This window comes from Carcharhinus amblyrhynchos, chromosome 12 (assembly GCF_965287045.1).
Source record: "Carcharhinus amblyrhynchos chromosome 12, sCarAmb.v2.hapA, whole genome shotgun sequence".
Classification (NCBI taxonomy): Eukaryota; Metazoa; Chordata; class Chondrichthyes; order Carcharhiniformes; family Carcharhinidae; genus Carcharhinus; species Carcharhinus amblyrhynchos.
This window is the reverse complement of record NC_137335.1, coordinates 716776-742433: the sequence shown is the minus strand read 5'-3', so window position 1 is coordinate 742433 and position 25658 is coordinate 716776. Positions and strand designations below refer to the sequence as shown.

Here is a 25658-nt window from a genome sequence, read left to right as displayed (position 1 = left end):
GAGGGGATTGCAGTCTGGGGTCACTGGGATTGGGATTGGGGTGAGGGGATTGCAGTCTGGGGTCACTGGGATTGGGATTGGGGTGAGGGGATTGCAGTCTAGGGTCACTGGGATTGGGGTGAGGGGATTGCAGTCTGGGGTCACTGGGATTGGGGTAAGGGGATTGCAGTCTGGGGTCACTGGGATTGGGATTGGGGGGAGGGGATTGGGGGGAGGGGATTGCAGTCTGGGGTCACTGGGATTGGGATTGGGGTGAGGGGATTGCAGTCTGGGGTCACTGGGATTGGGATTGCGGCCAGGGGGCACTGGGATTGGGATTGCAGCCGGGGGTGACTGGGATTGGGATTGCGGCCGGGGCGCACTGGGATTGGGATTGCAGCCGGGGGTCACTGGGATTGGGATTGCGGCCGGGGGTCACTGGGATTGGAATTGCGGCCGGGGGTCACTGGGATTGGGATTGCAGTCTGGGGTCACTGGGATTGGGATTGCGGCCGGGGGGCACTGGGATTGGGGTGAGGGGATTGCGGCTGGGGGCACTGGGATTGGGATTGCGGCGGGGGGGCACTGGGATTGGGATTGCGGCGGGGGGGCACTGGGATTGGGATTGGGATTGCGGCCGGGGGTGACTGGGATTGGGATTGTGGCCGGGGGGCACTGGGATTGGGATTGCGGCCGGGGGCACTGGGATTGGGATTGCGGCGGGGGGGCACTGGGATTGGGATTGCGGCCGGGGGCACTGGGATTGGGATTGCGGCGGGGGGGTACTGGGATTGGGATTGCGGCGGGGGGGCACTGGGATTGGGATTGGGATTGCGGCCGGGGGTGACTGGGATTGGGATTGTGGCCGGGGGGCACTGGGATTGGGATTGCGGCCGGGGGCACTGGGATTGGGATTGGGATTGGGATTGCGGCCGGGGGGCACTGGGATTGGGATTGCGGCCGGGGGCACTGGGATTGGGATTGGGATTGCGGCCGGGGGGGCACTGGGATTGGGATTGGGATTGCGGCCGGGGGGCACTGGGATTGGGATTGGGATTGGGATTGCGGCCGGGGGCACTGGGATTGGGGTGAGGGGATTGCGGCCGGGGGGCACTGGGATTGGGATTGCGGCCGGGGGCACTGGGATTGGGATTGCGGGGGGGCACTGGGATTGGGATTGCGGCGGGGGGGCACTGGGATTGGGATTGGGATTGCGGCCGGGGGTGACTGGGATTGGGATTGCGGCCGGGGGGCACTGGGATTGGGATTGCGGCCGGGGGCACTGGGATTGGGATTGGGATTGCGGCCGGGGGGCACTGGGATTGGGATTGGGATTGCGGCCGGGGGGCACTGGGATTGGGATTGCGGCCGGGGGCACTGGGATTGGGATTGGGATTGCGGCCGGGGGGCACTGGGATTGGGATTGGGATTGCGGCCAGGGGGCACTGGGATTGGGATTGGGATTGGGATTGCGGCCGGGGGGCACTGGGATTGGGATTGCGGCCGGGGGCACTGGGATTGGGATTGGGATTGGGATTGCGGCCGGGGGGCACTGGGATTGGGATTGCGGCCGGGGGCACTGGGATTGGGATTGGGATTGCGGCCGGGGGGCACTGGGATTGGGATTGGGATTGCGGCCGGGGGGCACTGGGATTGGGATTGGGATTGGGATTGCGGCCGGGGGCACTGGGATTGGGGTGAGGGGATTGCGGCCGGGGGGCACTGGGATTGGGATTGCGGCCGGGGGCACTGGGATTGGGATTGCGGCGGGGGGGCACTGGGATTGGGATTGCGGCGGGGGGGCACTGGGATTGGGATTGGGATTGCGGCCGGGGGTGACTGGGATTGGGATTGCGGCCGGGGGGCACTGGGATTGGGATTGCGGCCGGGGGGCACTGGGATTGGGATTGCGGCCGGGGGCACTGGGATTGGGATTGGGATTGGGATTGCGGCCGGGGGGCACTGGGATTGGGATTGCGGCCGGGGGCACTGGGATTGGGATTGGGATTGCGGCCGGGGGGCACTGGGATTGGGATTGGGATTGCGGCCGGGGGGCACTGGGATTGGGATTGGGATTGCGGCCGGGGGGCACTGGGATTGGGATTGGGATTGGGATTGCGGCCGGGGGGCACTGGGATTGGGATTGGGATTGCGGCGGGGGGGCACTGGGATTGGGATTGGGATTGCGGCCGGGGGGCACTGGGATTGGGATTGCGGCCGGGGGGCACTGGGATTGGGATTGGGATTGCGGCCGGGGGCACTGGGATTGGGATTGGGATTGCGGCGGGGGGGCACTGGGATTGGGATTGGGATTGCGGCCGGGGGGCACTGGGATTGGGATTGGGATTGCGGCCGGGGGGCACTGGGATTGGGATTGGGATTGCGGCCGGGGGGCACTGGGATTGGGATTGGGATTGCGGCCGGGGGGCACTGGGATTGGGATTGGGATTGCGGCCGGGGGGCACTGGGATTGGGATTGCGGCCGGGGGGCACTGGGATTGGGATTGGGATTGCGGCCGGGGGGCACTGGGATTGGGATTGCGGCCGGGGGGCACTGGGATTGGGATTGCGGCCGGGGGGCACTGGGATTGGGATTGGGATTGCGGCCGGGGGTGACTGGGATTGGGATTGGGATTGGGATTGCGGCCGGGGTGACTGGGGTGAAGGCCGGCTGGTTTTCCGGCAGCATTGGGGGCGGTACAAGCTGAGTAATAAAAGCAGCGGCAGGAAGCTGCCGGGAGTTGGCGATGAGTGGAGCCGGTTTTGCTGACGGTCTGGAGCCAGAGCGAGGGCGGGCGGCGGCGGCCTGAGGCCTGACTCCCTCCCTCCTGCCCGATGGCTTCCCGCTTGCTGCAGCTGGGCCGGGCCGGCCTGGGGAGGAGCGGTTTGCATCCAGCGGCCGGGGCCTTGCTGCTGAGCCGGGCCCGGGGCTGCTGGTGCTGGGGGCGCGGGGCGCGGGCTCCCGGCGGCGGTGACCATGGCAACCGGGCCCAGGCCGCCGCGCTGCAGCGCAGGAGCAGCTCCGGGAGCGCGGGGAAGCGGCGACCCGAAGCCAGAGCCGAGCCCCGGGCACACACTGAGCTCAGCACCCCGGCTGCCGGGGCCGCACTCACCGACGCCAAGAGGCTGCTGACCCTGGCCTACCCGGAGAGGTGGCCGCTCTCAGGTAAGGAGCCCCCCTGGAGCCGGAGCCACCCGCCCCCGCCCCCGCCCCCACTCCCACTCCCGGGGCCGGGGGCCGGAGGCCGGCTGGCGGTGGTCGCCGCCTCGGGAACTCCTGTCTGTCCCCGGCTCGTTCCTCTCTCCGGGATCCCGATCAGAGATTCCGCAGCTCCGGCTCAAACTAACCCCGCAAGGATTGTGGTGATAAAATTTGATTTGATTTATTATTGTCACGTGTATTAACATAGAGTGAAAAGTATCGTTTCTTGTGCGCTATACAGAGCATACCGTTTATAGAGAAGGAAAGGAGCGAGGGCAGAATGTAATGTTACAGTCACAGGGTGTAGAGAAAAATCAACTTAATGTGAGGTAAGTCCATTGATAACAGCAGGGCCGGTCGGTAGGTGACCTCAGACTTTTGTATCTTTTTCCCAACTGAAAAAGGTGGAAGAGAGAATGTCCGTGGTGGGAGAGACTATTACTTTCATGGAGAAAAACTGCAGCAGGCGACGGTGCAGAGGGACCTCGGGGTCCTTGTGCATGAGTCACAAAAACCCAACCTGCAGGTGCAACAGGTGGTCAGGAAAGCGAATGGGATGCTGGCCTTCATAGCGAGGGGGATTGAATATAAAAGTAGGGAGGTCTTGCTGCAGCTGTATAGGGCATTGGTGAGGCCGCAGCTGGAGTACTGTGTGCAGTTTTGGGCACCGCACTTACGCAAGGATATTTTGGCCCTGGAGGGAGTGCAGAGGAGGTTTACTAGGCTGATACCGGAGTTGAGGGGGTTGAGCTGTGAGGAGAGGCTGAATAAACTAGGCTTGTACTCGTTAGAGTTTAGAAGAATGAGGGGAGATCTCATTGAGACGTATAAGATGATGAATAGGATGGATAGGATAGAGGTGGAGAGACTCTTCCCGCTCAGAAAGGACAGTAGGACTAGGGGGCACAGCCTCAAGATAAAGGGGGTGCGGTTTAGAACGGAGTTGAGGAGGAACTTCTTCACTCAAAGGGTGGTGAATCTCTGGAATTCTCTGCCCGTTGAAGTGGTGGAGGCTGCCTCGCTAAATATATTTAAGACGCGGGTTGATAGGTTTTTGATAGGCAAGGGGATTAAGGGTTTTGGGGAGAGGGCGGGAAAGTGGAACTGAGCCACGACAGATCAGCCATGATCTTATTGAAGGGCTAGATGGCCTACTCCTGCTCCTATTTCTTATGTGTGTGGGGTCCTTAATTATGTTGGCTGCTTTGCCAAGCCAGCAGGATCTGTAGACAGAGTCAATGATGTTGAGCTAGTCATTATATCCTGGGCGCTGGAAAGTACATATATCCCTCCAATCACAATTACAAAAGTAAATGATCTGGTCAGTATCACATTACTGCTTGTGGGATCTTCCTGTGTGTGAATTGGCTGCTGTGTTTCCTACTTTACAACACTGATGACGTTTGAAGTGGCTGTAAAACCCTTTGAGCCAGTCAGTTGTCAAGTAAAGTATAAATGCAAGACTTTTTCACCCCATTCTACAGAATCCCTACAATACAGAAGCCATCCAGCCTATCAAGTCTGCACCAGTTCTCTGGAAGAGCATACCACCCAGGCCTCTCCTCCACCTTATCCCCACAACCCCCACATTTACCATGACCAATCCATCTAACCTACATATTCATTGTATACAATTCACTGGTTGTCTCATTACTTACAAGAAAGTCAGTGAATAAAATCTCAGGTCATGTACATCATTTGCACAAACTGATTGGAAAATGCCTTGAATATTATGGTCAGGTGCTTTATGCCAATGCTATGTTCTTTATCCCCAGCCATGCTGTCAGAAGAGGTACCTTGTGAGAGGCTTGAAGCCTGTTCCTTTCCATTTATATTCATTATTCTGTGTATAGCACAAGTGAAAAAAGAGCAGAATTTCTCAGTGTCTTGTGTCTCTTTGGTTTTATTCACAAAATATCCAGTTCCAAAAACTGTGAATGGAAATCTAAGAGCACTAAAAAAAAAATTGCTAGCATAATTCTGGTTAAGGTGTTGAATTTAGGGAGTTGGTTCCTGGCCCTTATCTGTAGCCAGTTGTCAGTAATGGATTGTCAGTTGTTCCACTTCCTTATCTTAGCAGCTCAGTCAATGTGCCCGTGTGTTGATCTCATATCTACAGCTTTGCATTGTTTTCTCTCCTCAGCTGCTGTGGGCTTCCTGGGTGTGTCCAGCTTGGTGACTATGTCTGCTCCATTCTTTCTGGGAAAGGTCATCGATACCATTTACATGAATCCCACAGGAGGAGACATGGCTGGGAGCCTGACCCCTCTATGTGCCATATTGAGTGGTGTTTTTATATGTGGAGCTGCTGCCAATGCTGCTCGTGTCTACCTAATGCAGATCTCAGGTGAACAAAAGGGCAGACTGTGCCAGTATTTGGATCTTTGGTCTTGCAGATGTTTATACGTTTGTTGTTTAGGTAAATGTAGCAGACATTGTGTGTATAGTAAAGTTTGTCAAGCATGGAATTGCTTGGAACTTACAATATAGAAACAGGTCATTCATCCCATTTAGCACTGAAACACTGCAAATGCTGGGAATCTGAAATATAGTAAGAAGTCTCACAACACCAGGTTAAAATCCAACCAATTTATTTGAAATACAAACAGGAAATGCTGGAAAGCTCAGCAGTCTGGCAACATCTGTGGAGAAATAACACTGTTTTGAGTCTATATGTCTTCAGCCCTGAAGAGCAGTAGAAATGTAATGGTTTGATGCTTTTGGAGCAGGTGAAACATTTAAGTGGGAAAGTGTTTAGCATCAATTAACTTTGAAAGCCACTGCAAACTGGTCAGCTTTTAACACAGAATTTCTTTAGGTTCAGAACTTGAGCTCAACTATACAGTTCCTTTTGACAACCTCTCGGGCTAGCTGAGCTGCTTTCTGTTGTAAAGTTTACAACATCAAAACACAATGGCATAGCCTGTAAGTGGTAGTGCTTCCACCAATGTGAAACCAATCTATGTGTAAAAACGCACAGAACAAAGTAGATAATACATTAGAGATCAAAATCTTCAAAAGGGCTAGTTGACTCAGGGTACACAGTGCTAGTTAGAAATTTTTAAAAAAGTTCTTAAACAACAGAACAAAAGGAAATGATGACTGAAGAACAATTCAGAAACTGAATGAGACACCATGATTTTAGAAAGTCTTGTAGGTGCATCCATATACAAATGCAGTTGTTTCTATTTAGCCTAAGAGAGAATAGAATCTTTATGAAATAACACCCTGACCTACTGAACTCTTCAATCTGGAAAGTATTTGCAATAAAGTCTTGTCAGAACTGTTGAATGGTAGATTTGCTCGGAGTTAACTGTCATGTGGCTGAAATGTTGCATTCAAAAAGGGACAAGAAGTTTCCCATGATCATATCTGTAAGATCAATCTAACATACCTTTGTTTGTGTATCCATTGCAGGGCAGCGGATTGTCAGATATTTGAGGGCAAGGTTATTTTCATCGATTCTGTGCCAGGAGATTGGGTTTTTTGATAAGACCAGCACAGGAGAGCTGATAAATCGACTTTCATCTGATGCTGACCTGCTTGGGCGCTCAATAACTGAGAACCTGTCTGATGGGCTGAGAGCTATTGGCCAAGCAGCAGCTGGTGTTGGCATGATGGTATGTGAACGGTGATAAAAGAGGCAAACATTGTGCCATTTCTGCATTGAGTAACTCTGCCATTAATCTTACTTACGTTTTAAAACTCTTTTTTATGTGTATTCTATTTCTGAGGAATTTATGTGCTCTGAGGACAGTTGCTTTTTCCATTCTATATTAATTCCACCCAGAAGCTGGTCACACAAAAAGCAGGACAACAGCAACTTGCCAATTAATGCCCTGTCAATCTACTCTCAATCGTCAGTAAACTGATGGAAAAGTCGAGCTATCAGGTGGTACCTGCTCTCTGACATACTACTTGGCTTCCACCAGGGTCACTCAACTCCTGATCTGATTACAGTCTTGTTTCAAACATGGACAAAAGAACTGAACTCTAGAATTGAGATGAGAATGACTGATCTTAACATCAAAGCAGCATTTGACTGAGTGTGGCATCAAGAAGCCCTAGCAATGGAAATTGGTTGGAATCATACTTGGCACAAAAGAAGATGGTTGTGGTTGTTCAAGGTCAATTATCTTAGCTCCAGGATATCACTGCAGGAGTCCCTCTGGGTTAGTGTTCTCAGCCCAACAATCTTCAGCTGCTTCATTAATGACCTTCCTTCCTGGGGATGTTTGCTGATGATTGCACAATGTTCAGCACCATTTGCAACTCCTCATACTGTAAGAGTCCAAATGCAGCAAGACCTGGACCATATCCAGGATTGGGCTGACAGGTGGCAAGTACCATTCATACCACACAGGTGCCAGGCAATGACCATCTCCAGCAAAGGAAAATCTAACCATCTCCCCATGACATTCAATGGCATTACCATCACTGCATCTCCCACTATCAACATCCTGAGATTACCATTGACTAGAAACTGAACTTGACTAGCTACATAAATACTGTGGCTGCAAGAAAGAGCAGGTCAGAGGCTAGCAATCTCGCGACAAGTAACTCATCTTTTGACCCTCCTGTCCAGCATCTACAAAGCACAGATCAGGAGCGTGATGGATTACTGCCTGCTCTTCACTTGCCTGGGTGAGTGCAGCTGTAATGACACCCGCAGCTCAACACCATCCCGGCCACACCAGCCCACTTGGTTGGTATCTTAGACACAAATCTTCACTCTCTCCACTGCTGAAGCACTGGCAGCGGTGTGTACACAACATGTACTGCAGGAATTCACCAAAGTTCCTCGCACACCATCTTCCAAACTGACAACTGTTACCATTTAGAAGACAGTAAGAAGTCTCGCAACACCAGGTTGAAGTCTAACGGATTTATATGGTAGCACAAGCCACTAGCTTTCAGAGTGCTCGCTGCTCCTTCATCAGGTAAGTGGGATTTCAGTTCACAAACAGGGCATGTAAAGATATAAACTCGATTTACAAAATAATGGTTGGAATGCAAGTCTTTACAAGTAATCAAGTCTTAAAAGGTACAGACAATGTGAGTGGAGAGAGGGTTAAGCACAGGTTAAAGAGATGTGTATTGTCTGCAGCCAGGACAGTTAGTGAGATTTTGCAAGCCCAGGCAAGTTGTGGGGGTTACAGATAGTGTGACGTGAACCCAAATTGTGTAGGGCATCATGGTCCAGCTTCCTTTTGTTCTTGCCTGATATTCATAGCCACACTTTCCAGCAGAGATCCCTGAATGATAATCGGGTATAGAAGATATCGCTGTCTCCCTCCCCCTCAACCTCGAAGCACTGGAACAATTGCAGAACCCCAACTATTCCCCTCACTGAGATCAGCTGACTAAATACTGACCAAGACTCAAACCTCAGTACTATAGATGCGTTTACCTGTTAAATAATCAAAGGAATTGAATTTGTGATGTTAGGTAGAGTTAATACATTTACAGGTCTAGAACCTTTTGGGCAGAGAAGTCTGTGTTGAGTAATAACATTGTAATTTCTGCCTGGGTTTAAAATCATCATCCAAAATAAATGCTTCAGTCCCAGTTTCATGTTCCACATTTTGGATATTCAATAATTCACAAATTTGGTTGTCAGTTACAAGATGTATTTGTGTATTTGACACTTAAATATTCAAATGAAAAGTGTATTGGGGGTTAGAGTAGAACTGAATTTGAAATGTAAATGGTTGAAGTGCATTATCTGTATTTCACTTGCCCTGGCTCATTCACATTAAGAAGTCTCACAACACCAGGTTAAACTCCAGCAGGTTTATTTGGCAGCAAATGCCACTAACTTTTGGGGCTCTGCCCCTTTGTCAGGTGAGTGGGGAGTTCTGATCACAAAAGGACCTATAAAGACACACACTCAGTTTACAGAGTGAGAGAAAGACTTGCATTCTAATCAGTATTCTGTAAACTGAGTGTGTGTCTTTATAGGCCCTGTTTGTGATCAGAACTCCCCACTCACCTGACAAAGGGGCAGAGCTCCAAAAGTTAGTGGCGTTTGCTACCAAATAAACCTGTTGGATTTTAACCTGGTGTTGAGACTTCATGCTGTGTTTACCCCAGTCCGATGCTGGCATCTCCACATCTTTTTCACTCATCCAACAACTCTTCACAATGTTCAGCATTTTACAGATTGTAATAAATTGTCTTAACGTTATTTTTTTAATATTTCAGAGTGTCATCAAGTGACCATAGTACTTGTTGTTAACTTCATTTCCCCCCTCCTTTATTTAAACAGTTTTACGTGTCACCTCAGTTGGCCATGTTTGTTCTGGGCATTGTTCCTCCACTTGCCGTCCTTGCAGTGTTTTATGGCAGATACATTCGCAAGCTTACTGGAGTGACCCAAGATTCACTGGCTACTGCAACACAGGTAATGTACACCATTGCCATTCGTTGATCTGTAAGAATAGGACAACAATATAATAGCAGGATAGATGCAGGTGAGAAGGCCCTTTAGGCCATTCTTTCATCCACCTAGAAAGTCCCTCCTCTCAGCTGCCAGCAGGTTGCATAAAAGTCATCAAAGCTTTTGTCACCAGACTGGCAGAACTGAGATTGTTCCCTTCAGAATAGCAAAGATTAAAGGGAGATGTTATGGAAACGTTTTGGTCACAAGTACCAAGGGAGAAACTGTTTACGTTGGTAGGAGTCAATAGTACGTTGTAAAAGGCAATTGGATGAATACTTGAAATGAGGGCTTTTGGGAAGGAGCAGGGTAATTAGATAGCTCTTTTAAAGAGTTGCTGCAGATAGGATGGGCTGAATGATGACCTTCTGTTCTCTATGATTATTCTTGCTGGACACTTTGCCCATTTGGTAATCAAGCGTAAAAGAATTCCGGGATCTACATCTGAATCCAGTGGATGGAACAAATGAATAAAGAGCAGGAGTAGGCCATTCTGCCCCTCGAGCTTGCTCTGCCATTTAATAAAATCATGGCTGACCTGATAGTAACCTCAATTCTGCATACTCCTGATACCCTATCACCCGCTTGCTTACTAAGAATCTATCCACTTCTGCCTTAAAAATAGTTAAAGATTCTGCTTCCACCATCTTTTCATAAGACAGTTCCAAAGACCTGGGACGTTTTGAGTAAAAACATTTTGCCTCACCTCCATCTCAAATTGGCGACCACTTGTATTTAAACAGCAACCCATCATTCTAGATTCTCTTACAAAAGGAAACATCTACCCTATCTAGACCCCTCAGAATTGTATATGCTTCAATCAGATACCTGAACAGGCATCATAGGATGGCTAGTGCACCTAACCTTGCCAGAGTCGTGCACATCCCAACAACAAATAGAAGAAAAGGATTAACTCATGCTCCACTGATGAAACAGATAATTTGCTATGTGTGTGTTAAACATGTTCAATGCTGCGTCTGTTTCAAGATCTCTTGCACCGTGCTTAGCTATGAGGAGAGATTGGGTAAACTGAGGTGGTTCTCCCTGGAAAGAAGAAGGATGAGGGGTGACCTAATAGAGGTGTATAAAATTATGAAGGGCATAGATGGGGTGAACTAGCGGGAAGCTTTCTCCCAGGTCGGAGGTGACGAACACAAAGGGTCACAGGTTCAAGGTGAGGGGAGCGAGGTTTAACACAGATGTCAGGGGGATGTATTTTACACAGAGGGTGGTGGGGGCCTGGAATGCACTGCCAAGCAGGGTGGTGGAGGCGGACACGCTGGGATCGTTTAAGACTTAGCCACATGAACAGACTGGGAATAGATAGATACTAGCAAATGGTCTAGTTGGGCTCATGAGCAGTGCCTGGTGTGGAGGTGGCATAGGCTTTTGGTGCTATGTTTCCAAGCTAGCTTTCAGAATACAGCTCTAGAACCAAACCTTAAGGAAATACAAAGCTGCCAGAGTTCAGAGAGGAAACTTATCTTGTGGATCCAGAGCACGTTATTAAAATGTTTCTGAAGTGAACTGATAAAGGGGACACTGGTTGAAGCGATCAAGGGTTGGTCTAGGCGGGTGTGTAGCAACACCATTATCTATAACCTGCCAGTCCTTGCCGACTCTCAACCAAGGAATGGAGTCCCAAGTCTCTCACTTTTACCTCCTGCACTTCTGATGTTTGAAAGCACAAGCTTGCATTGTTTAAATCTGGAAAATAAAAGCAGCTTAATAAATGGCAGTACTTCACTAGTTTTGCCATGTCATTTGTAAAGCAAACAAAAACTATGAGCTTTCAGTCTCCTATGGTCACTGTATGTTCACAATTTGAGAAACTAATCCCATTACTGTTGTTTGATACGAAACAATTGCTAGCAGAAATCCTAATGTCCCAGCCTTTGTATCTTGAGGCATAACTCCCAGTTGTTCTTTCTTGTTTATCAGTGAAACCCAGGTTCTGTTTAAACCACAAAATGGACGGTGATACAAAATGAACCTCATGGCTCAGTTTGTGTATCGTGGCCCATTTGAGTGATTTAAGAGTGTAGAATAGTCCCAGTGCCGTGTTGAGGGGAGTGACACATTGCTGTGTCTCAGATGAGGTGATAAACTGAGACTCTGTGTCCCCTCTTGGAAGTATTGAAAAGGTTCCAGAACACTATCCCTCAGAGAAGCAGGAAATTCACCCCAATGATATGGCCAAATATCTACTCCTAAATAAACATTAGTAAAAACAGTTATCAATGTCATTATCATGTTGCTATTCGTGGAATTTTGCTGTGTATAAATTGACTGTTGCATTTCCTACTTTGCAACAGCAACTACACTTCAAAAATGCTTAACTGGCAGTAAAGTGCTTTGGGATTTCTGATCTCATAAAAGGCTCTATGTAAATGCAAGTGTTTTTCATTTGAAAAGGAAAATGAACATTTGGCTCTGCTGTTAAAGAGTATTATCTTCTCACGCAGTGCCTTGGATTTATTAACAAAACGGGAACCTTGGTTGCCTGTTTCCTTCAGAAAAGAAATTGTGAATGCTTCTGGCCAAACTTGCCCTTTATTGACTGACAGAAATTATGGGATATAAATTGCATCACTGATGAGGGAAACCATATTGTAATCTAGTTGCTTATTCTTGGCTTTTAATGGATGATCTGAGAGTTTTATTAGTAGCTTCCTATTGGCAATAGAAGCAGCGCTTTCCTTCGGTTTATCTTCAGAGTCCAGGCCCCAAACAAATGTAAATTATTGGCAGCCAAGGTCCTACATTTCCATGTCAAATCTAAACCCTTTGAACATCCTTTTCTTCAAAAATACGACAAAATATTTTCTACAACATGCAATCACAAGGGGCAGTTTAACAAATACTGTATCACAACACTGGTATAGCTGCAAACACCTGCAGAAATGTCAAAATACTTCAGATCCTTGCATCACACAAGTATATTTCATTAATCCAAAAGCAGTTTTTTAGAAGCAGCTAAGAAAGCATTCTCTTCTCCCTTGAAATGCTTTTGTTCTTGTTTCCAAAGCATATCTCCAGTAGACTGGTGGTAGAATAGAATTGCAGGCTAACCTTGATAACTTTGTTTGTCTCCTTCACTTTCCCTCCTTTCCTGAGAAAAATGTATTGTTCCAGTGTGACGTGGCATCTAAGGACTTGAGGCTTTGATTCTGCTTTTCTCCTGGTAGACGTTGGCAGACCATCGGAGTTTTTCCAGCGCCCTCTTCGTTTCCACTTCTGCAGTATTTTACTTGTATATCCTGCCTGGCTAGTGAGTTGGCTGTAGGGTTTATCCTGGTTCCATTCCACGAGATTGTTAGGTAGATGCTGGAAATGGGACTCTAGGCAGTGCTTCTACCCTTCCCATGACTTGCAATTCTTTGGCCAGCTGAGCAACACTCTCCCACCACATTGGCTGAAGTTTGCTAATACTATAGAAATTAAACCTGGGCCTTTGTGTTGTGTGGCTTCCAACAGGCGCATTCTGATTTTAGTTGAAGTATATAATAATGCTGATTTTCACCCATCCATTCACAGCTCGCTGAAGAGCGCATTGGGAACATAAGGACAGTCCGTGCTTTTGCCAAGGAGGACTCTGAACTGCAGACATACACTGAGAAGATCAGCCAGGTGTTGCAGCTTGCCAGGAAAGAAGCAGTGGCTCGGGCAGGATTTTACGGGGCAGTAAGTGCAACGTTACTTGGGCTTTGGGTTTTGTTAACCTTTTTTTTGGAAATGCTTTTTGTCTGATGTCATGAACCCTGGCTGCCAATGTCCCAAAGAGTGCTATTTCCAACATCTCCAGAACCCTTTCTCAGAATATTCCACAGGAAGTGGGAAGTGGCAGAGTAATGTTGATCTAATCCTGATCTTGGACTTTAACAGTCACACTGTAGAAGAACCAATTAACTAATGCAACTTAAATGTATTTACAGAAGTTAAGCTGGGCAGCTCCATGTATTGTAGAAAACAGTCTGCAAATGTGCTAAACTCTGATGTAACTGCCGGGAAGGACTGAAGCAACAGGTGCATTTTCAATAAAACATTAAGGCTGTGACCTAAACTAATGCTGGAATTGCTGTGAAAACAAAGGCAGTTGATTAGACTGTGATATCGAAGATTGAAAATGGGTTTTAAATTTCTGTGTACAGTGACAATATTTAATTTAAACAAATCATATAGACGTGTGTTCATTTTTGATAGTTCTAAGTATTCGGAAGGAAATGTACTCCATTGAATTCATTAACTCTGAGTAAATGGACTCGAGTTGATGGTGAGCACTGAGAGGATAACTGACAGAATATGGATTGGAGTAGGAAGTTACAAAAAGACATAGAGTGATCAAATGGGGGAAAACTGGCAATAGCAGATGAAGTTCCTACGTGACTATTTTGGATCTGAGTTAGAATATTTTCTTGACAACACTTCAGGAGCTTTGGAGGAATGAGAGATCTGCGAGTTCAGCTCAAAGTTGTTAAAAGCTGATGTTTTGTACCTGCGTACACTTATTCTCTCAACCTCTGACTTGATGTGAATTGTTTGTATTACACTTACACTCACACTCACTGTTCCAGTTGATCAGTTTATGAATGCTGTTCACTACCGCCACCCCCTCATCCCTCTCTGCTAATCCACTCAGCAAGACGTGGACAATATGCAGGCTTGGGCTGACAAATGCCAAGTAACATTCACATCACATAAGTGCCAAGCAATGGCCATCTCCAACAAGAGAGAATCTAACCATCATTCCTGCTGTTTAATTGCGTGACCATCAACATCCTGGGGTTACCTTTGACCAGAAACTGAACTGGGCTAGACATATAAATACTTTGGCTACAAGAACAGATCAGGGATTGGGAATTCTGTGGCGAGTAACTCACCTCCTGACTTCCTACAACCTGTCCACCATCTACAAGGAACAAACTAGGAATACTCACTATTAACCTGGATGAGTGCAGCTCCAATAACCCCCAAGATGCTTGACATCATCCAGGACAAAGCAGCCTGCCTAATTGTTAACCCTTTCGCAAACATTCAATCCTTCCACTACTGACTAACAGTGACAGTCCTGTGTACCACCTACAAGATGCACTACAGGAACTCATCAAGTTTCTTAAGCAGCATCATCCAATCCCACAAATACTACCATCTAGGACAAGAACAGCAGATACCTGGAAACACCACCACCTGGAGGTTTCCCTCCAAGTCACTCACCATTCTGACTTGGAAATATCTCGCTGTTTCTTCACTGTCACTGGGTCAAAATCCTGTAACTCTCTCCCTAACAGCACTATGGGAGTACCTTCACTACGGACTGTAGCGGATCAAGAAGGTAGCTCATGATCATCATTTCAAAGACTGTAAGGGATGTTAAATATATGCTGGCCTAACCAGTGTCAGCCATATCCTGTGAATGATCTCTTAAACAATCCTTAATCACCCGAACTGATAATTCTGTAGTTGCAACTCGTTAGTTGACGTGTAGAACACAGTGTATATCTGCTTTCAGTGGTTATTTTTGTCTGTCACTGTTATTAGTGCTGCAGTAGTTTGTCTGGACTTGTGATAAGCAGAAACTTTAGCTGGGCATCCCTGGAAACACACCAAAGGTTTTGAAATAGTCTGGCTCAGTTCCTACCATTTGCCTTCACTAAGTTTCATTGTTCATGCCAATAAAATGTTTGCAGTTACTCGTTTTGCATTCCTCACCACTTGCTGTCCAAATTATCACGTGAAGGTTTTCTGAGGCGATCAGATGGAAGGTTGTTTGCTAAAGAGAAACATTGGCCACCACTGGGCTGATGATAAAGTAAAAATAAAAGCAAAATACTGAAATCTGAAACAAAAACAGAAGATGCTGGAAAATCTCAACAAGTCTGACGGCATCGGTGGAGAGAGAATAGAGCCAATGTTTTGAGTCTGGATGACCCTCTGTCAGAGCTTCATCAGCTGATAAAGTACCTCATTGTCCTTGATGCCCATTGTGCTTATGTTACACCACTGTAGAATTCTCACAGCTGCCCTCCCTCTCCAATACATCAAGATAACCTTTAATAACCCTAGGCATGATTTTAGGCTCTCCAATATTAGTCGTTCTCTGGTAACCTTGTCTAGAAACCCTTTCCTTCTGCTTGAATCTGGGTGGCGTAACATGGAGCCAGACCCTGGGAATTCTTGGTGGCATTTGAGAGTGGGAATGCTAATACTGAGATTTATTTTTCCTTTTCAGGCTGGTCTAACTGGAAACCTGATTGTTCTATCTGTCCTGTACAAGGGAGGTCTGATGATGGGCGATGCCTACATGACAGTGGGAGAACTTACCTCGTTTATGATGTATGCCTTCTGGGTAGGAATAAGTATTGGAGGTAAATTTCTAGTTTTAAGAATAATGGATACTGAAGCAAGGGATTTGTGAGTGTTTCTGACAAGATCAGCATTTCCTGTCTATCCTTAATTGCCCTCGAGTAGGTGGTGATGAGCCAGTGCTATGAACCGCTGCAGTCACTTTGGTGTAGGTACACCTACGTTGCTGTTAGTGAGAGAGTTCCAGGATTTTGGCCTGGCAGTATATTTCAGGGTGGTGTGTGATTTGAAGGTGGTGTTGTTGTCATGCATTTGTTGCCCTCGCCCTTCTCAGTGATGAGGTAATGGGGTGGGTGGGGGAAACGCCTGTTGAAGAACTCTTGGATGCAGAGCAGCAGTTTGTTTTGGTTGGATTTTAGACTTCTGAAGGGAAGGCTATTGAAGGAGGAGTACAAATTGATTCAAGCTTTTCTAGAAAAGGTGAAATGGGGTTTCTGTGAGAGGCAGGACTCTGGGAACAGATAAAGATAGGATCTTTTGTCAGTGCAGTGGGAGAGGGAGGCTTGTTCTTGGAACTTGTGATTTCTGGGAATGGAATTGCTTTTGTATTGCTATTTTAAAGCAGATAGTTACTTGCCAATGTTTATTTTTAGTGTTGTCCTGTTAGTGAGGTGGATCTCTGTTGCTGTGTCTCATCTGACTATACAACAGCCAGAGGTAGGAAGGCAAATAGCCTCTGAGTAAAAATACTCTGAAACCAAATTGCTGGTGGCAGGCAGTGAGTGTGTTCTGCTATTTAACTTGAGCCAATAGAACATAGAACATTACAGCACGGTACAGGCCCTTGTGCACCTGTGACTGCTTGATGAAGGTTTTTTTTTTGAGAAGTGGGTGTCACCGGCAAGAGCAACATCTATTGCTCACCCCCTGGTAATGATAAACCACTACAGTCCATGTTCTTTGTTGTAGTTTGTTACAAATAGATGTCAGTATGGACTGGTTGGGCCAAATTGCCTGTTTCTGTGCTATAGATACAACATAATATGTAGTGTGTTCTGTTGCAGTCCTGCAATGAGTGGTAAATAATTACTCCTCTAATGTGCCACTCGATGCCTGACTGTGACTGGGTTATTTGTGAATTTAGAAGGATGAGGCATTTACTCACTTTCTCTGCTTAACCAATTAAATGTTGATTGCAGAGACACTAGTCTAGCAGGCTCCATTCAGTTTAAAAGATAAAGGTTAATTTTTATTCAGTTAAAAATCTACCCAGGTAAAGGTATGAAAATATTCAAACAGGCAAATGAATATATATACAGGTGCACACATGCATGCAGAATTACAAACTAAACAGCAGGTAGTTACTTTCTTAGCCAAATTAGAGTTCAGTGCTAAACGTTTTTTAAAAAGTTACAGTTTGAGCCCTTTGTGGCTGAAGCGGAAATGTTCCTCAATCCTGAACTTCAACTTCATTAAATTTTTCTACAAAACTATAATTTCTAGAAAAAATAAAAAGCAAAATACTGCAGATGCTGGAAATTTCAAATAAAAGCAGAAAATGCTGAAAAAACTCGGGTCTGGCAGCACCTGTGGAGAGAGTAAGAGTTAATGTTTCAAATCAAATATGACTTCTTTTTGGACCTGGAGAGGGGTGAGGAATGTGATGGGTTTTATGTTATTGAGAAACAGGAGAGGCAGGAGCAAAAAAGCAGGTCAAGGATTGATAGAAGGCAGGAGAGGTTGTCTGTTTCTGTTGCATTTTTAATCTATTAGAGGTGGAGGCTTAATCTGGAGAGAAGGGAGCTTGTTATTACTTTGGCAGCTTCACCTGACTGTTCCTGTTTCAGCAGCTTGCATGCTGTACAACAGAGATTTTATTTTAAATGGTCACTTCAGTCATAAGACCTCTCTCTGTAATTCCCAAGGTATTTGATTAGTTGGTGTCTGAACCGACTCTGACTTATTTCATGGCCAGGTTGATTAGATTCTGTCATGTTCCATAATCCTTTTGAAGTAGTTTTTGACATCCGCAAGTATGAAATTCCATGAGACTGCCTGAAAATTTCTGAATTATAATTTGTTGGAATTATCCAGAAACTGCTCAACTTGCAATGCCAATCATCTTGTGGCAGCCATCTTAAATCAGTGTCTTTTTTTTTGTTTTTAAAAAGACCTTTGTGAAAAGTTCAATGTATGTTTAATCAGCTGGTGTAATTACAGATTGATATCACATCATCATGACACTTATTTTAGACTATCATGGTGGGATTTAAATACTCGGTCTCTGGATTATTGATCCAGGCCCTAGAATTGCTAATCCAGCAACATAATTATTATTCTCTTCTACTTGGATTCCTGGTAATGTTTTTATGTCTCATAGCTGCACATGCCAATTAGTGCCCTAAATGGGGAATAGATCTGTGATTCTGAATTCATGCAATTCAATTGGACACCGGATATTCTTAAATAAGAATAATTCTTTATTATCTCTTGGCTCCCACTGGCAAACTTGCTTCAGCAGGTGTGTTGGTCCTGAACATCTTACCGCTGCCGTTTCTGAGATTAGGGTATTACGCTACTGAGAAGAGCTCTATTCGGTTTGGTGAGACCTGACAGTATCTCCCGCGGGTAACTGGGCTTCCCAATGTCAATTCTGTGCTGGAATTAGCACTGGACACGCTTTGCATTCATGGATTCTCTTGATTACATCATAAATTGACCAATAATATTTGTTGTTGTTTACTGAGCAGTTTGTAAAGGTGGAATTGTACTTGTCACGTTCAATTCTATGTTGCACTTTTTCTTTCCAGGCCTCGGCTCTTTCTACTCTGCGTTAATGAAGGGTCTTGGAGCAGGAGGACGGTTATGGGAACTGTACGAGAGGAAACCAGAGATGGCACTGAACAGTAAGTTGTTCAGTCTTTTGAAGGCTCCGTCCAAACCATCTTTGTGAAACCTTTGCTCAGGCACTGAGTGTAGGTGGTCCCTGGCACATGCTGTTTGCTCAGCATCTGCTCTCCTGTCTCAGTCCCCTGCACTGTTGCTTATCCATAAGGCTCCATGCCAGTATGCCAGAGAATTTGGAGCAGGATTTATGATTGGGGTCATTGATTCTCGTTGATGTCAGTGAGCAGGATTCTGAAACTAGTCCGATTTGTGCACAACAGTAAAATGTCAGCAACAACAGGGAGTAACAGTGTAGCCATCAGCAATCTGGTGGCAGATAAAACCTAACACTGAGCATGCAAAATATTTCAATAGCGGTCATGGTGGGGAGGAGGGAGGGTCTATTCAAACAGAATAGGAGAACTGGGTGTTGGAGTAGACTCTATCCTGTCACCACTCAGACATTTGAGGTCAATTCAAATGCAGCCAGTAGGTTTCTGGGATTTGCAACCTTTAACATGTGAATATGTCTGTTGAGTTATTGCCAGTGCTTGGCAATAGAAGGCCAGTATGTATCAGGCCCAAGACACAAGTTGTTTTTCCCATGTTAACATTGATTTAAGGTAAGAATACCAGCATATATCCAAAGCAGCTCTCGGCTTTTTCTGGTGAAAGCAGATGATGCCCTTCCTTTTGCCAAGGGTTTTGGTTATCGAGGGACTTTATTGTTGTCTAGTTCTGTTATGGAATAACCAGTTAGGACAAGGTGCGGGAGCTGTAACCTGTAGCACCTGTAACCCTTTGTTCATTTATTCAAATACACCTTTGAATTTTTGGAAGATGAGGTAAAGGTCTGAATTAACTTCCAAAAGTGATGCGCCGATGCACCCACTCACAGTCCTATTCGTCTATGTAATTAGGAGAATGTTCAGCTAACCAGTGAGCACTGTTAAATTTCAGGTTAAATTGAATTTGTGGTTGTAGTTTTTAAAACGCCTACTTCTGTTTTGGTTTTAGAAGGTGTGATTTTGCAGCCTGAACAATTTCAGGGAGCCATCGAATTCCGAGGAGTCAAATTTGCTTATCCAACGCGACAGGAAACTCCGGTGTTCAATGGGCTTGACCTGTCTATCCCAGCAGGATCAGTGATGGCTGTAGTCGGACCCAGTGGCTCAGGAAAATCAACACTAATATCGTTGTTACTCAGGCTTTACGATCCTGTTTCAGGTAAGTTCAGATTATCTGAAGGATTTTAAATAGCTGCCAATTTTATCATGTGTCCTGGAGAGATGCTGATGGATGATTTGAGCCAGACTATCACTGCCATCTATCCTGCAGTGCACTGATATTTGTACAATGATCCATGGTATGAAGCAGTAAGGATTTACCAATGAAACATTTCTGTTTCAGGCACTGTTGCTGTTGATGGCCATGATGTGCGGAGCCTCAATTCACACTGGTTACGGAAAAGCATGGGTGTAGTGAATCAGGTAAAACTAATACAAAGAATTGGTTAAAACCTGGGTATGAAGAGAGGAAGAAAATGGGACAGCAAGAATTGGGTAGAATTCAGTTTCTTTCCAAATCACTGGGCTTAATTGTTGAGGTATTTGTTTTTGGTTCCAGGAGCCAGTTCTGTTTTCATGCACGATTGCAGAGAATATTGCATATGGCGCAGCCAACCCCTCTCAACTGATGATGGAAGACATTGAAAGGGTTGCCAAGATCGCCAATGCCTATGAATTTATCCGCAGCTTCCCCAAGGGCTTCCAAACAGTGGTTGGGGAGAAAGGCATCTTACTGTCAGGTGAGAACAAAGAATAGAGAAAATTACAGCACAGCACCAGGCCCTTTGGCCTTCCAAGCCTGTACCAACCATGCTGCCTGACTGAATTAAAACTCCCTACCCTTTCAGGGACCATATCCCTCTATTCCCATCCTATTCATGTACTTGTCAAGACGCCCCTTAAAAGTCACTACCGTATCTGCTTCTGCAGCCTCCCGCACCGATGGGTTCCAGGTACCCACTACTCTCTGCATAAAAAAAAAACCTGCTGGATTGGTGCATCTTGCTTGCTGGGACTGCATTGGAACAATCTCCATTCTTCTGGCTAACATGTCTCCTGTTTCCTTGCTAGGTGGGCAGAAGCAGAGGGTCGCTATTGCTCGAGGTCTGCTCAAGGTGAGGTTCCAGTGCTGGATTTTGACTTTTATTCTTTAAATAGCAACTGAAGGCCTTGAAGGAGGCCCCCCTGCCCAGTCCCTGCCAATCGGCAGCCCCACTCTCAGTAGGTCAGCTGACTGTGTAGAAACATGGTATTCCAAAGAACACTGGATAACATTGAGAAATTCAGACTGATCTTTTGGCAGATCTTTTAGTTCAGACCTTTATAATCCTTTGAACTTGCCTTCAAACTTCTTATTCTCCTCAAATCCGTGGCTGGTTTTGTTACTTTGTGTCTCTATCTGGTTGTCAACATTGCATCTTCTTTCCTGATCTGGCAGATGGTAATTGCCATGCAGTCCCAAAGGGAAATTTAACAAGCCATCACCATTTTCAATTTGTATCTTACTACATGAAGATGCGTGCACTGAAGTCAGGAGTCAGTAATTCCAATAACATTTGAGATGTTAAATAGTACGTTGCAAAGTTTATTCACAAAAGGAAACAGAAAACATACATGATTATACTTCCACAGTTAGAATTAGTCGTTTAGAACATTTTCTCCCCAACATATTTCTACTTGATTAGACTCAAATAAACACCAGTTTAGGCAAAAGTCCTATAGATAATTTATTAAAAACTCCAGTAACATTACAAGGCACTACTGTTGCTATAGGGAAGATGTATCACACAGTTTCTCTCGCACTCTTGTACTCCACTATAGAGAATTTCAAATGCTTTAGAACAAAACCCTGCTTTCTGAAGACAACAGACATTCTTCTGGTTGGCTGAAGACCATTTCATTTTGCTTCTTTCACAGCTCTGAACAAGCACAGATCATGTTCCAGGATCTTACATGGCCATTTTCCTCAACACAGCTCCTACCCTTTCCCTAAATATGTTTTTTTTAAATTTTTCATCTTTAAAGCTGCTATTTACAACATCTCTGAAGTTAACTGTCTTCAAAATATAAAAATCTTTTATGCTCTCTATTGCCCCCTCACTGTTGGTTCAAATAAAACTTAATAACCTCTCACAAGTTTTCAAAGCTTTCCTTCCAATAGAAAGTGGCACGGTAGCACAGTGGTTAGCACTGCTGCTTCACAGCTCCAGGGACCTGGGTTCAATTCCAGGCTTGGGTCACTGTCTGTGTGGAGTTTGCAAATTCTCCTCATGTCTGCATGGGTTTCCTCCGGGTGCTCTGGTTTCCTCCCACAGTCCAAAGATGTGCGGGTTAGCTTGAGTGGCCATGCTTAAAAAATTGCCCCTTAGTGTCCTGAGATGCTTAGGTTAGAGGGATTAGTGGGTAAAATATGTAGGGATATGGGAGTTGGGCCTGGGTGGAATTATGGTCGGTGCAGACTCGATGGGCTGAAGGGCCTCTTTCTGCACTGTATGGTTCTATGATTTGAAAGTTGACAACTGAAATCCAAACTCTTACCTATATCCTAATGCAAATTTCAAGCCATTGTCTTATTTACCTGTAGAACATCCAACTTGACATCCACTTAGTGTCTGCTCTTCACCCCTTTTGAAATGTTCAACTCTGTAGACACTGTCTTCTGAATGATGCCTTCAGTATAATTAATTCAGTCTAACACACAATCTCACACACACACACACACACACACACACACACAAACCCCTGGAATACCCCAGTGGACCTTAAAATATGTTTTAACATTTTCTTCACATATTTGATATTGTGAGAGTTAACTGATAGTTACATTATATTCCTTTTTAGAATCCTAAAATTCTACTGCTGGATGAAGCCACCAGGTGAGAGATTGCAAGAAATTGATGGTGACAGAATTTCTATGGCAACTTCTATAACACAATTTGGAATTGCCTTTTGAGTTCTAAAGGCTCTTCACAATGGGTTAATCCAAAGTTTGGAGAAGGGCGTGTTATTTTTCAGGGAAGGTTGTAAAGCTCAGTTTAACAGAGACCAATCAACCTAACCTGCACATCTTTGGAGTGTCGGAGGAAACCCACACCGACACGGAGAATGTGCAGAGTCTATTCAAACAGAAACCTGAGGCTGGAATTGAACCCGGGTCCCTGGTTCTGTGAGGCAGTAATGCTAACCACTGTGTCACCGTGCCACCGACAGAGAGAAGTGTATAAAGGAAGGGTTTTACGATATAGTGCCAAAATGTGGAATTAGATTGCTTAAAGCTCTGTTGCTGCTGAAAGTGAAAGAGTGCACAAAAAAAGGAAGAGCAGAGGGTGCAAGCTAGGATGGTGATGTTGATGAAGTTGCAGAGAGTGGAGCGAAGTTGGAATGATTTTCATGAGACAGGAATCATTGGTCAGTGAGGCCAGTGTAAGATATTGGTGCTGGAGTTTTGGATCAACTGCAACTGATCTGTAATGGAAATTAAAGGGGCGGCTTGGAGGTCCTTGATTTGATTTATTATTGTGACATGTATTAGTACACAGTGCAAAGTATTGTTTCTTACGTGCTATACAGACAAAGCATACTGTTCATAGAGAAGGAAACAAGAGTGCAGAATGTAGTGTTACAGGTGTGGCTAGGGTGTAGAGAAAGATCAACTTAATGCAAGGTAGGTCCATTCAGAAGTCTGACAGCAGCAGGGAATGTTGAGCCTGGGGACGATGAAGGTTTGGTGACGGTTTCCGTGATGTGAATTAGACAAAGAAGGGCTGCACTTTGGAGGGCAGAAGCAAATTTAATTTGGTAATGGTTTCAAAACTTTCCTCCATTGAGCAACGCAATGAGACTGAAGGCTGAGACTTCAGGTTGGATCTCAGCAAGGGGCAAGCAAATGGAATGAAATTGGAACTAAACAGCTGTGCTGCTGTTAAATAATTCTGCCCACAACTTGATGCTAAAGAAGTCACCTGGCAGGGATAGTGATGGGCTACATGTCAAGTATCCTTTATCTGAAACCCTTGGGGCCTTCTGTAGTATCATCTGCCTCATAAACATTGGCTTTTGTTTCAGAAGTTTTTATTTTATTATATTTTGTTTTATCAGCTCAGATCACAGATTTCCACGCAGAGGTTTGTGTTGACTTATGTTACATTCTGTTCAAAAAACATTTGGTTTTCAGATGTACGAATAAAGGATATTTAAACTTTTTGATATAGCATTCTCCATGTTATTTCCCAATGAAATACTAAAGATTACGCGTCATTCGCATCCTCGTGTAGAAATCAATCTGATTTTTTCCAGTAACTGGATAAGTTGCCAGACAGTATTTAAATAAACACTGTGGATTATTTCAGTTAGTAGAATAAATTTAAAGTTTTGTGCAATGAAAAGAGCAGTTAAATGTGTTTAATGTACTCTTATGCACCCTGTCTAAAAGAATATGTTTTTGGAACTGCAGGACTTGAGTAATTTGACAGGAAGTGATTCTAAATTATAATTGTGTTAATCTTCTGAATGGTTTTAAATTTTATTTGGACCATACTAGGCAAATAATTTTTTTTTGCCTCATTGATCTTGCTCTTGATTTTCTTCTCACCTCAGTGCATTGGACTCAGAGAATGAGTATTTGGTGCAGGAAGCTCTGGACCGATTGATGCAAGGGAGAACAGTGCTGATCATTGCCCACCGCCTATCAACCATTCAGAATGCCAGTGCTGTAGCTGTCCTTGACCAGGGTATGATTGTTGAAAGTGGCACCCACCTGCAACTCCTTGCAAAATCTGAAGGATTATTTCGAAAACTTGTGGACAAACAGACATTTTTACAAGACAGTCGAAAACTTGAAAGCTTAAATGTGCCTAAATTTTACTCTTCCCAAACAAGAGCCATGGGTTCTGATTGACTGCACAACTGATTGGCGAGTAGATATTAAAGCTCTAATACTGCCCAGTATGTTCATCACCTCATCTGCTGCACTGAAGTAGATGGTGAAAGGTATCAGATGTGTGCTAGTGTGCGTGAGGACACTCCATTTAACCTGGATCACGATCCATACATCTCACAGGACTGGTTCCTCCATGGCATTGTTGGAACACTTGACAAGTCTTCAGCATGAGCTCTTGAACAAGGAATGGTCTAGAGCAACTCCGAAAGAACAGGGAAGCAAATCTTTCAATGGCCAAAGTTTCTGTCCCCTACATAGTTTTAAAAGCTTTTTTATATAATTTTTGAAGCTGCCTTTAAAGGACAGGAGAAGGCTCTCATTTGTTAAGTAGCCTTCCCCACATGACACCAAATTCTTGTGTGACAATGAAGTAAAATATTTGGACTAGTTGGTGAACCTTGCCACTGTACAGTCTGTACATGTGCTGTGAAATGTATAACTATAGCAGAATGTGTATAATTGGTAGAATGTTTAACTGAATCAGTCGTGGGATGTTTATAAATATGAATTTTAAATTGCTCCAGAAATGCTTGACACTGAGAGCTGTAGCATAATTTTTATAACAAAATAAAAATATGACCAATTTATAGCCTATTTTAAATTATCTTGTCTGCACATAACTTCAGTGATAGACTCATGATTGCACTCACAGGCAACTGACAAAAAATTAACAGCTACCTTCTAGCACCTGCACCATATCATCTCCTGTTCTTATTGCTACAACTTTTTATTGTAAGCAATCTCTTCCAGCTCAGTATAATATCTAATGGATTTTCCCCCTCAGTTCTAATGAACAGCTAAATTGACTCAAAATGTTGACTGTGCTCAGTATCCTTTCAGAAG

The 25658-nt window shown here is 45.1% G+C and overlaps 1 protein-coding gene across 1 annotated transcript; it reads left to right on the top strand.

Annotated features, from left to right (window-relative positions):
* The first annotated feature begins 2752 nt into the window (after nucleotides 1-2752).
* On the top strand, nucleotides 2753-25416 carry LOC145350718 (ATP-binding cassette sub-family B member 10, mitochondrial-like). Its single transcript, XM_080199944.1, has 13 exons — nucleotides 2753-3145; nucleotides 5325-5528; nucleotides 6599-6801; nucleotides 9450-9584; nucleotides 13158-13304; nucleotides 15850-15985; nucleotides 18734-18829; nucleotides 19827-20036; nucleotides 20220-20299; nucleotides 20436-20616; nucleotides 20948-20991; nucleotides 22718-22752; nucleotides 24473-25416. Exons 1-13 carry the CDS (start codon nucleotides 2815-2817, stop codon nucleotides 24771-24773), a joined length of 2103 nt encoding a protein of 700 aa, XP_080056070.1. The 5' UTR covers nucleotides 2753-2814; the 3' UTR covers nucleotides 24774-25416.
* The last annotated feature ends 242 nt before the right edge of the window (nucleotides 25417-25658 follow it).